General features: G+C 59.7%; 1 protein-coding gene across 10 annotated transcripts in view; it reads right to left on the reverse strand.

Moving 5' to 3' along the window:
• CACNA1G (calcium voltage-gated channel subunit alpha1 G) overlaps positions 1-12,211 on the reverse strand; it is a 61,464-nt gene that overhangs the window by 43,210 nt on the left and 6,043 nt on the right. For all 10 annotated transcript variants that reach the window (XM_042966380.1, XM_042966379.1, XM_042966375.1 and 7 more), the window contains exons 2-9: positions 10,564-10,675; positions 10,335-10,468; positions 9,773-9,870; positions 7,521-7,680; positions 6,701-7,001; positions 6,442-6,534; positions 3,729-4,512; positions 1,175-1,551 (exon numbers count right to left, since the gene is read on the reverse strand). In XM_042966380.1, coding sequence (XP_042822314.1) covers positions 1,175-1,551; positions 3,729-4,512; positions 6,442-6,534; positions 6,701-7,001; positions 7,521-7,680; positions 9,773-9,870; positions 10,335-10,468; positions 10,564-10,675 — 2,059 coding nt within the window. The remainder of the gene's footprint in view (positions 1-1,174; positions 1,552-3,728; positions 4,513-6,441; positions 6,535-6,700; positions 7,002-7,520; positions 7,681-9,772; positions 9,871-10,334; positions 10,469-10,563; positions 10,676-12,211) is intronic.

Here is a 12,211-nt window from a genome sequence, read left to right on the forward strand (position 1 = left end):
CCATGAGCACCACCTGGCCCGTGTCGCCAGCGCCTGCCCCGCCCCCACCCCCTCCGCACACCCCTTTAGTTCTGTACCAGGAAAGGTCAAGTTCTGGCGGCCCAGTCCCCTGCCCGAGCCTCGGGGAGGCAGGAACACCCAGGAAAGAGCACAGAAGGGCCTGGAGGAACACCTGCCTCCCTCCTTTCCTGAGAATCAGCCAAGGGGGGTGACCCGGAAGGCCAAACCAGGACTAAGGGCCACCTTCTGGAAGGAGCCCTGTTGGGAGGCCCGGCCCCAGTCAGCGTGGGGGGTCGAGGGCAGGGGTGGGGGTCCCCTAGATCACCCTTTGCATACTTGCACAGCCCTGGGAGTGAGAACAGCCACCTCCCGTTCGGCCCAGATCCCATCTGCTCGCAGCCATCGGCCCACGACACAAGCCTGCTCCCTCTTCCACATGACAGCCCTTCAAATATTTGAAGACAGCTCGCCTGTCCCCGCTGAGCCTCCTCTTCTCCTGACTAAACATCCCGGTTCTTAGAACGATTCCTCAAACGCAATGGTTTCAAGTCTCTTCAGCATGCTGGGCGTTCTCATCCACCCAGCCGCCCCACTCACAGCAAGGCTCCCGGAATGGAGGCCGGGAGCAGATGGCCTCCCTCCCTACCGGCTGGGCCTCAGCTCCACCAAGGCGCCGCCACTGACCCTCTCCTCCTCGCCCCTACCTGCTGCCAGTCGGTCACACTCCCAGTTACTGAGTCAGGTGGATGCTGGGGGGGGGGGGGACCCAGCACTGGGCTGGGGGATCCCCCAACACCTTCTCTCCCCTCTGTGTCTTCTCCAAAGACCCAAATCTCTTCCAATGACTTGTCCCTCCAGAGAGGCCTTACCCACACCTGAGGCTCCTCACTCACTCACATACCTCAAAGCCCACCTCCTCTGGGAAGCCTTCCCAGATAGAACAGGCTCAGCTCAGACCCTGCCCCTGCCCTGGGGCCACCTCCAAACACACAGACTGCGTGGCATTCATCGGTTTTCACCGTCCAAAGTCCCCACACATTGGTGCACCTCCTTCCTGTCCTCCTCCCTGCCATCAGGCTAGCAGCATGGAGAGGCAATGGGACCCCGGGGGCAGGAGGGGAGGAAGGCAGAGGGTCTCCAGGTCCAGGGCCCGTGCCCTTGCACATGCCCCTACCTGTTCATGGTACTCGATGCCCATGCTGAGGGTGTTGACCAGGATAGCAATCATGATTCCTCGACCAAAGTACTTGCTGTCCACAATCTTCCGGAAAGTGTCACAGATCAGCCTCCAGAAGGCCAGCACAGAGTTGGGCTCTGCGTCCAGCCCTAGACTCTGTCGGTGCCGGCTGTGAGGGTCCCGGAGATCACCGTGCTGGGCGTCTTGTGTGAGCTCATAAACTGCCTCGCTGTCTGAGTCAGGCATCTCATGGCCGGCGAGCTCCACCTGCCCTGCCCCCGCCCGGGCACAGTAGGGGCAGCTGTCTGGGCCACAGGCTCCACTGTCCGCCTTCAAGCAAGGGCTGGAGATCTTGCAAGAGCTTTGGCAGGCACCTGGGACAAGAGGAGGGTAGAGGTTAGAGGCTGCAGGGTTTCCTGTGTGGGGCGGCCCTTCCCTCACAGCACATATAAAATGAGTTAGGTGGGGCGCCTGGGTGGCTCAGTCGGTTAAGCGTCCGACTTCAGCTCAGGTCATGATCTCACAGTCCGTGAGTTCAAGCCCTGCATCGGGCCCTGTGCTGACAGCTCAGAGCCTGGAGCCTGCTTCAGATTCTGTGTCTCGCTCTCTCTCTCTGCCTCCCCTGCTCATGCTCTGTCTCTCGATGTCTCAAAAATAAATAAAAACATTAAAATAAAATAAAATAAAATAAAATAAGTTAGGAAGTTAGGGGTTCTTTCAATGGTGGGGGTTCTAGGCACTTCATGGGCCAGGAGTACTTAGTGCCGGCAGTGTGGACAGTCCTGAGCAACAGAATGCCCCCAAATACCGATAGCATTCTACTGACAGTCATTGTTGGGTGTCTTGGGCTTTGGCAGGTGGCCTTGATGTCCTCTGAGGTCCTGGGCAGCTCTCCTGTCCTGGGAGCCTTTAGCAAGGAGCCTAGACCATCTCTCCTTCCCGCGAAAGTCAGCCCTGCACCAGCACTGCTCTGAGTAGCATTTTCCAAGGGATCCTTATGACACACACCCGCAGATGTGTGCTCACGTACACACACACACACTGGACACATGCACGCACGTGCACTGGCCATTTGCATACACACATGTACTGGGTGCGTATACGTACTGTTTGGGAACCACACACACCTGCACAGCTGAACATGAGCATGCACAGATATATGCATGTTATACAATGCACACGTGGGCACGTGTCCTCACCAGACAGGGGCACCGCCCTTGCGCGTGCACCCATTCGACGGCACATATCAGACACACGTGTACACAGACACGCACGAACATCAAACACGTGCGTGCACACGCCCACATACACACACTGGACGCCTTCCTGCACACACACATGCACATACATACACGCCAGACCGCACACGCTCATGCACACAGTGACCTATCCCAAGACGCCAATCAATGTCCATTTAAATCGGCTTTGATCATAGAATCTGAGAGCTGAAGGGCACCTCGGAGGGCACGCAGGGAAAGCACGTACGTGAAGTGAAGGTGCCTAGCTCGGGGCCCAGCCCCTAGTAAGCACCCAATAACATTCCCCCTTCTGACTGCACCCAGGAAGGTTCGCCAGCAACCGTGGTGGCCCCCGCCCTGCCTTCTACACAGGACGGAGCTGAGACACACATGCACGTGACTGGCTTACGTCCCATGGCAGGGTAGCGGAAAAGCTGGCACAGGCACCGTTCGCACGGCATTCCGCACCGGCATCTTCCTGTCCCAGCCCACGTTCCCGCATGACTCCCACACGTATCCCACTGCTCCCACGTGCCACAGCCTTCCCGAATCCCAGGCCCTGGGCTTCGGCTGCAGTGCGTCTGTCTTCGGAGGAGGGCCCGCCACCCCTGTCTGACGGGGGGGACGCCTACAGGCAGGGAATATCTCACTTCCCCTGTGACGCTGGGTGTTCCTCCCACCAGACTAGCAACCCCCTGAGAACTTCCTGCTCCGGGCCCCCGGTCTCCCTGTGGGGAGGGAATGAAAGTCGTGTTTACAAGTCTCCTTAGCGGTGGGGTGGGGGTGGGGGGCAATGCTGGCCACAGTCACACATCATTGCCCCTCTGGGCCTCACAATGTAGTGTGTGGGCCTCAGCGTCAGGTGGCCCTGAGTTCACCCCTCCCCGGTGGCACAACCTTGGGCAAGTCAAGCAACCTCTTCGAGCCTCCTTTTCCTCATCAGTAAAATGGGGACAACAAGAAAGCTTAGCATCTACACTGTTGAGAGGATCCGATGGGATTCCGCCCGCAGAGCATGGGACAGGCACTCAGCAATCGGTCGACACCCGTTGACCTCATAGAGCAGAGCAGATCGGGTGCTCATTACATGATCGATATTGTTCCCATTACAACGTGGGAATTAAGATTCCCGTTTTAGCAGATGAGGCCATTAGGGCTCAAAGACGCGACTGGACGGCTCGAAGGTCCCAAGGCCTCAAGTGGCAGAACGGAAATCAGAGGCCTGTCCTTGGGGCGCCAGGCCCCCAACCCTCTCCAGGACCCCACCTGGCCCCCGGGGAAGGGTCCCAGCATGCCCCACCCAGAGCGCTCACCTGTGCTCTGTGTCTCGAGCAGCTTGTGCATGGAGCTGTAGGGCCCGGGCGGGATGTTGAGGCTGGTGAGGGTGGGGGGTCCGGAGGTGGGGGCCGCCTCCACTAGCGCCTTCTCCTTCAGCATCTCTGGGGGAGGGCTGGTGTGCACCGTGGGGTACACCTTCCCGCTGCCCACGGTCCTGCCCGACGTCTCGGACGGCGATCTGGGAGGGGGTGCCTGACAGCGGACCGGCTCCAGGCGGCAGTCGGCGTGGTAGAAGCTGTGTACAGACTCTGCGCCCCCCGGGGGGCCCCCGGAGAGGGCGGGCGTCGAGGGCGGTGGCAGCATCAGCCGGCGGGCCCCGTTGGCATCCCTGTCCTGGATCTCCGGGCTGGCCCGGGGGGCCCGCAGCGTCCCGTTGCCCAGGTGGTAGTGGTGGTGATGGTGGTGGTGGTGGTGAACCAGGTGGTGGACAGACGGACGGCGGTGGGAGCGAGAGCAGCTGCCGCCGGGCTGGGGCTCCTGGCCGCCGCGCGGCACCGGGCTGCTGAGCAGCCCGGCCCGCACACCAGCCGCCCGGGAGACCTGGGCCAGCCTGCGGGCCGCTTTACGGAGGACGTACACCAGGTACTTCAACAGCTCCTCGTAGCAGCTGCCTGGCTCCGAGAAGCTGGCCAGGGTGCTGGCATTGGACAGGAAGCGCACGCGCTGCTCCCGCATCAGCTGGCTCTCCCGCTGCTTGGTCTCTGAGAACTGCGTGGCGATCACCACCAGGCACAGGTTGATCATGAAGAAGGAGCCCACCTGTTGGGGTGGGGACAGGAAGAGGAGATATCCTGAAGAAAAGGGCACCGCTGCCGCGGCCGCGTACCCCCGTGCCTCTCCCCTCCCCCAGCCGGGCGATGGCCCGGACCCTGACCCCTGCAGGCTAGCCAGGCTGCCACTCTTGAACTCGCCCGCGCTCCCTCGTCCCCCACCTCCCTGCCTCAGTTTCTCCGGGACTCCGGGATGGCATCGCTGGGACAACAATCCAGAATGAAGGAAATGAATATTTATGGTGACAAGGCAGATTTTTTTTTTTTTCTAGATTGTGTCCTAGTAATTATGATAATTAGCTTCACTAGTATGATTCCAGAGAGCTGTTTGGAAGATTCTTCACGGAGAGTGTGGGTGGAAACTAGGCCCCTTACCTCCCTGTCTGCTTCCGTCCCCTCCCCCCAGCCCAGGGAGAGAAGCACAGTGAGAAGACCACGCTTCCCAGAGGTGCTGGCCTCACTCCGCAGGTGGCCGGTGACGGTGGGGGAGGGGAAGAGGCCCCAGGCGTGGCCCCTCTTCCATATGCAGGGGCGGCAGGGATAGCCTGGAGGGTTTGCTTTTTCTCAGAGCCTCTGCCTGTCACCAAGAGCTGCCTTAGTCTGTCTCCACCTCTCTCTGGAGATTGTCCTAAATCCTGAGTAGATTTTTTTTTTTTTTTACGATGTTTATTTATTTTTGAGACACAGAGAGAGACATGGCATGAGTGGGGGAGGGGCAGAGAGAGGGAGGGAGACACGGAATCCAAAGCAGGCTCCAGGCTCTGAGCTGTCAGCACAGAGCCCGACGCGGGGCTCGAACTCACGAGCTGTGAGATCGCGACCTGAGCCGAAGTCGGACGCTGAGCCGACTGAGCCGCCCAGGCGCCCCAGTCCCGAGTAGATCTTAATCTCCGTCTTCGTCTCTTTGTCTCCCTATCTGTCCCTCTCTCTCTGGCTCTGTCACTGGCCTCTTGGTGACATGGAGAAGGGCTGGACTTGGAGTCCGTTGCTAGGCTCAGCGTCCTCATTTAGGAGGTGGGACCACACCCTCTCCACTCCGCCACCCCCCCCCGCCCCCCGCCACAGAGCACTATGAGGATTAAGCAGGTAGCAGATGTCACAGCACACATCAACCCCAACGCCCGCCCAGCGAGATTAATCCACGGCACCCGCAAAGCCCGTGACGGGGACAGACCAGTGAAGACATGTGGGTTTCCTCTCTATAAAACAGAGATGATAACAGGACCGTGGTGAGGATTCGATGCACCAGCACAGAAAAAGTGCTTAGAGCAGGACTGGCGCAGAGTAAATGCTCAATAAATATTAGCTGTAAGTAGTAGCAGTTTAATTATTAACTATGAATGCTGGTGACGAAAACTATTAAATATTGCTACTTTTGCCTCTGCCTTCTGCCCTCAGGAAGCCTTGGGATTTCTGAGCTGGAAGGAACAAGAGGTCAGGCACTGTTTCTCAACACAGGGTGATGGGAACGGGGGGTGGTAACAGTCCTCTGTTGGGGGGACAGTCATTTCAGGATGTTTGCCAGCTCTCCCCAGCCCCCCAACAAAACGCCAGCGGTGCTCCCCTAGACCCCGTAGGAAACAGGACCACCCTTTGCCATTTCCAAATGCCCCCTGAGAGAGGTGATGCCAGCTTGGGTTGAGAATCGCCCTTTTTACTGAGGCCTAAAGTGGGGCTGGAGGCCTCGTGGGGAATGACGTTGCCAGAGGTCATAAGTGGTAGTAAGTGATAGAACCCAGCCTCGACCTTGGATTTCCTCCTGACTCCTCATGACGGGTGCCCTCTCTCTCTGCCTGCCTCTCTATGGGACCCGTCCTGAGAGCCAGAACTTCAGACCCAGGAGGCCTTCCCCTCTCTGGGCACCCCACCCTGTGTCCCCAGGATCCCTCATTCTCACAGGGGCCCAAGGAGCACTCACGATGATGAGGAGGATGAAGTAGATAAAGTTGTAGAAGGAATGAGCATCCATCACGAAGTACATGATGTCGACCCAGCCCTCCAGCGTGATGACCTGGGGAGAGTGCAGAGGGACAGGCTGGTTTGGGGCCCCCTAAAGCCTCCTGCGGCCCCCTCGGAGGCCCCGACCCCATCCCAGCCCTGAGGACGGCCGCTCTGAGGCCAGACTGCATCCTGGCGCTTGCATTCTGGGGAACCTCCCCGTGCCCAGGCCGCCCCACCTGGAAGATGGCAATCCAGGCATAGCCGATGTTGTCGAAGTTGATGGCGCCCTTGAAAGGGTTGTGCTCCCCTGCGGAGCAGTTGGTGTAGTACTGGTTCCAGTTGACGCAAGTGGTGTTGCTGGAGCTGTTGTAGGCCTCGTAGTCCAGGCCGCAGGGGGGGCCGCCGCCACCCTCCCCGCGCAGCGTGGGCACACTCCTGCACGAGCGCATGCCGTTCTCCCGCGGCTGGGAGCAGATGAAGGGGTTCTCGTCCTCATTCTCCGTCTGGTAGTAGCGCTCCAGGTCCACGCTCAGGGGGCTGCAGAGGGGACAGGAGGAGCTGGGGGCGGGGGGCCTCCAGGGAGAGGGCCCAGGATGGACGAGCCGCGTGGGCGCGCTGAGACCCGCAGGGTGAGCAAGGCAGGGAGCAGAGCCGGGCACGCACCAGGCAGGGGCAGGGGCAGGGGCCTGTGGGTGTGGGTTGGAGGGCACCAGGAGTGTGCGGACTGAGTGTGCAACTCCAGAGTCGGGCTGATGGAAGGTTACGTCCCAGACGGATGGTTTTCCCACGCGGCTGCGCATGAGGCTCATTGTGGAGCCTGTGCGGCTCCCCACGCCCGTGCGGCTCCCCACGCCCGTGCTGAACCCCAGACGGAGGAAATCAGAGTCTGTGGGGGGCGGGACCCAGGCCGCGGGGACTCCAATGCGTAGCCAAGTTTGAGAACCAGACATGGCACCGGTGTGAGGACGGAAATGTCAACGGCAACGGGGACTGAGGTCGCCCCACCCCCTCCCCCGCAACCACTCCCAGGTCACGCCCACTCTGGGCAACACTCACAGGCTGAAATTCTCCGGCAGGAAGCACCGGTTACGAAGGAGCCCCGCCCACAGCTGGACGCCAACGATGCCGAAGATGAAGAAGACGAAGAAGCAGAGCAGCAAGACGTTGCCCAGCATGGGCAGTGTGTCCAGCAGCAGCGTGACAAGGATGCGCATGCCTGTGGGGCAGAAGCCACGCTGGGGGGGGGGGGGGGGCCAGGCAGCACTCCCAGAGGAGGCCCATCGGGGCTTCCCGGGCACAGACAGCCGGCTCAAGCTGGCCGGGAGACCGGTAGACACCTCTAACTCCACCGGCAGCCCCGGCAGCCCCCAGCCCCTGCCCACTACCCGTCTTGGCCCATCCGTATGAATCAGGGCACGGTACCACCAAGGATGAGACACAGAGATGGAGGTTTCCAGAGCTCTCTCCTGCACTGCTCCCCACCTAACTCCCCACATCATCTCAGCTTACAGATGAGGATCGAGGATGCCCAGAGGACTGATGTGACTTGTCTAGCATCACAGAGCTGCCCAGCTTTCTGTCCCTGGATCCTACCCCCCAACACACACACACACACACACACACACACACACACACACACACACTCTTCTCCTACTTCCTTCTCTCACCCAACACAGTCACCTGACCTTTCTAAGTTATCACGACTGTAGTCACTGGGGAAACTGAGGCAGGGAACTCCAGGAGGGACATCAGCTGACAGGCTCTCACTCTGAGAGCCATCCCTTCAGCAGGAGTCCAGATGCCCCCGAGCTTCACCATGGTTCTGAGCCCCCTGCCCCTAGTCCATTCTCTGCTTGATACAGATCCCCACATCGGGACGTGAGGAGACACAAGGCCATCTTTCCAAGTGGCCATCAATTAACAAGTCCCTCTGCAGGAACAGCCACCACAGCTGTGCCCCAACAAGCCTTGTTGGAGATACTGGAGGAGATACCTCCCTCCCCATTCCGGGTCTGGGACCACCCCCACATGGTCTGAACCAGCCCCCGGGCCATTAAGCCCTTGTTAAGCACACAGACCTCTAATGACCGGTTTTGACCCCCAAAGTGCCACTCGTGGCCCCCTGCCCCTCCAGGGAAAAAGCTTCTAAGCAGCAGCCAATTAACCCTCTTGGTGAATGCAGCCGCCCTGCCCAGCCATTCTGGCCCGGACTTCTCACTCAGTCCCTCACCACCACCACCACCCCCGCCCCCAGCCCTCCAGCCCCATCCTCCTTCGGCTCCTCTGTGCTCCAACTGAGATCAATTCCTCAGGGTTTGCATTAAGGGAATTACACCGGTGGTTAGACAGAGGCCTATAAATCTGCCAGCCATCACCTGGGGTGGGAGCGGGGGTGATACCCTGTCCCTCGTCCAGAACTCCCGTTAACACTAACACCCCAGCACACCGAGCAGCACTGCCCACCCGAAAGCAGCCGCATCTCATACACACACACGCACGCGCACACGCACACGCACACACGCACACACCGCACAGGGGGCTGCTGCTACATCAGGTGCAGAAACCCCCAAACATGCCCCTACCCCTCATTTCTGGAACTTCAGTGGAGACCATTTGCAGCTTGTGTAGGTTGGGGAGTTGCACAGGGGGCCTGAGTAAGAGTGGGGGGGGGGGTGGCAGGATGTAGGGGGAGCTAGGGCTGCCAAAGCTTGGCTGGCTCGGGAAACCAATGCGGTTTAATTTAGATAATGGTCCCGGCAGTCAGTTGCGGCAGTGGGTTGGAAGGGAGTGGGAAGGAGGAAGGGGACACAGGCGGAGCATGAGACATGGAGTGGCCTTGCTTTGAGAGAAGTCATGCTCGGTGTGGCCAGTGTGGGCTCACCAATGAGAACCAGACTGCGTGAGAGGCCGTTCTGGCTAGAAAAGGCCATTACACTTTGTCCCCACTCCTCCTGGCCTACCGGCCTCTCTTCATTCTCACTCTTCACCCCCCTTCCGCTGCAGGGAGTGGTCTTTTAGCTGAAGGGAGGGGTCATCTGAAACATTTCTGAGACTCTGACCCCAAATCAGTCTGAAACAAGGGGGAGGGTCTTTCCCGCTAACTCTCCCAGTGCCACAGCCAGGTGTGGGGGCTCCATTTGGCTCCAGGGGCCCTGATTCCCCCACCCCCATCCCGAGCCCTTATCTGATGAGGTCTGCCTCAGAACGCCAGGCCTATGAGTGGTCAGAAGGTAGGGGTGGGGTCTGGGGGTTCCATATTTCCTCTTGGGGCTCCCTGTGCAGGGGCTGAGGGCCAAGGGGTCACTCACTGGGCACCCGGTTAATGGCCCTGAGCGGTCGCAGCACACGGACTGTCCTGACAGCTGAGAAGCTGACGTTCTGAAGGTCCAGCGAATACTCCAGCATCCTGCAGGGAGGGGCCCAAAGGGAGGCCCTTTGAGTCTGAGGCCGCCGTGGGGGTCAAAAGAGGTCAATGAGGAATCCTGCTGCGGTGGGCAGCACAGCCTCTGACCCCTCCCCCCCCTCCACCAAGGGGCCCTGAAGAGCCGGCTCTCTGTCTGGGGGCAAGGCCACCCCCAAGCCAAGGACAGCTCCCCATCAGAGAATAAACAGAGGAGGGGACGGATTCAGGGGCCGTGGAATTCAGAAGTACAGGCTCGAGTGTCACAGGCACTGTCTCGCCCACCAGGACCGTCCAGACTCGAGGGTCCGGACAGCCTCGGACCCTTAGTGGACAGCCAAGGAGAAAGCATCGTTGTAAGTGGGCTGGGCAGGGGCCGGGGGTGGGGGCAGTGCTGGGGCCTAGAACCCTGGCCCTGGGGTCGGGGTTGATCTGGTCATTGCTCTCCCACCTCCAGCCCAGGCCCTCACCCTGCAATGACGATGAAGAAATCAAGCCGGTTCCAAGTGTCTCCCAGGTAACACTTTTTCCCGAAGATGCCCAAGGCCACCATCTTCACCACCATCTCCACGGCGAAGAAGGCAAAGATGAAGTCATCAAAGGCCTGACGTGGGGACAAGAGGTTTTGGAAACTGAGAAGGGGGAGGGAAAACACCCTCCCCCCCCCCGCCCCCGCCCGCCCCACGCACACACACTCACCTGCAGGATCCGGCAACGCTGCGAGTCACAGGCGATGTCCTCACATGGCCGGAACATGCCCAGGGTCACACAGTTGAGAAGGATAACCAACATGCTGATGCGCTCAAACCAGGTATCCAGGCGGTCAAGGAAACAGCTGGCCGGGGCTGGAGCCACGCCCGCGCCTCGTGCCCCGCACCTGCCCTTGCGCCTCCCGCTCCACGACACCACCCCCCCCCCCCCGCAATCTGAGGTGGAACCAGGTGCGAAGGGAGGACCCCGGCTCACATGTCTGACCGACCCCAGATCCGGGCCCACCTTGGCCGTCACCCCACTGGACCCAGACTCCTCGGCGGTGCAGTAGGAAAAGCCACAAATACCCTGACTATTTGCACAAGCCACTCGGGGGATAAAATCGATCGAGCTTGTGGAAATGCCAGACACTGAGAGTGTGCTGCTGAATCTGAATCCTATTCTCCCTACCTCACGGGGAAGATGTGAGAAGCAAATGAGATAATGTATGTGAATGTGTGACACAAACCTAAAGTCGGATTATGCCTGCCTTACAGTTTACCAAGCACCTTCACGCCATGCCACATCTGCGGCTCGCAACAGCCCCGTGAGGTAGCGGGGGTAGACCATTTCCTTCCCCAGAACCCAAGCACCCGGAGGCCCAGAGGGCCCAAGTCATGTGCTGAAGGTCACGGGAGAAGCCAGGATGAGACTGAGGTATCCAAGTCCCCCATCTGGGAGACCTGTTTCCGTAGTTGCCCAGGCCTGTGGGGGAGGGGTCAGGACCGTCCTGGCACCAGACAGACAGGCGGAACTAAACAACAGGGTCCTTCACCACAACACGGCCTCAGCCTGCCTCTCCCACCACCCACCAGCCCCCTGGCCTCCCAAAGCCCTCGGACGCCTCCAAACGCAGTCACGCATTTAAGTAACGAGGACCCACTCCACATCAGGCCCTGTGCTAGACAGAAGTCCCCAGCCCACACAGAGTAGAACGTACCCTGCACACACAGGCCCTGAGTCTTTTCCACATAGTGGGTTTTATTAAGGGACTCACTTCCAGCCCATCAACAGGAGGATGTACAAAGCGGCTTCTGGACCTTAGAAGGTTCTGGACACCGGACTGACAAAGAAGGGAGCGAGCATCCTATTCTTCTCAAATACAATGCAGAGTGGGGGAAACAAAGAGGCTAGAAAGGAGGAGAGAGTGGAGACTGGGCGGAGGCGGGGCCTCGGGGCTGGAGGTGAGGAGGGTGTCATGGCGGCCCATGGCATGACCCACGAAGCCAGACTGTGGGGCGCAAAGGGCCTACAGCAGGTGGAATCTTCCTGTCAGGACCCCACTTCTGGAGTGAGAAGGCTCTGTCAGGGAACCCCAGGGCTTTCCTCCCAGCTGGTCCCAGCCACCGCCCCCCATCTCCATCTTGAGGCTCAGGCCACCCCACTCTGCAACGGCCCGCCATGCCCTCAATCCCCCCTCCCAGGCCTCCTCTGCCACCCAGGCGGTTTGCCTTCACATCCCTGCCCACTGACAGGCACCCACATGGGCAGAGGCACTACAGTTTCCCCTGCCTCCACCTCCTCCTCACAAGAATAAGAGTAAAAAAAAAAAAAAAAAATAGTTCTAGGTTTTTGGGGTAAGTAGATGGACGAGGTA

The sequence above is a fragment of the Panthera tigris genome, chromosome E1 (genome assembly GCF_018350195.1).
Source record: "Panthera tigris isolate Pti1 chromosome E1, P.tigris_Pti1_mat1.1, whole genome shotgun sequence".
In the NCBI taxonomy this organism is placed as follows: Eukaryota; Metazoa; Chordata; class Mammalia; order Carnivora; family Felidae; genus Panthera; species Panthera tigris.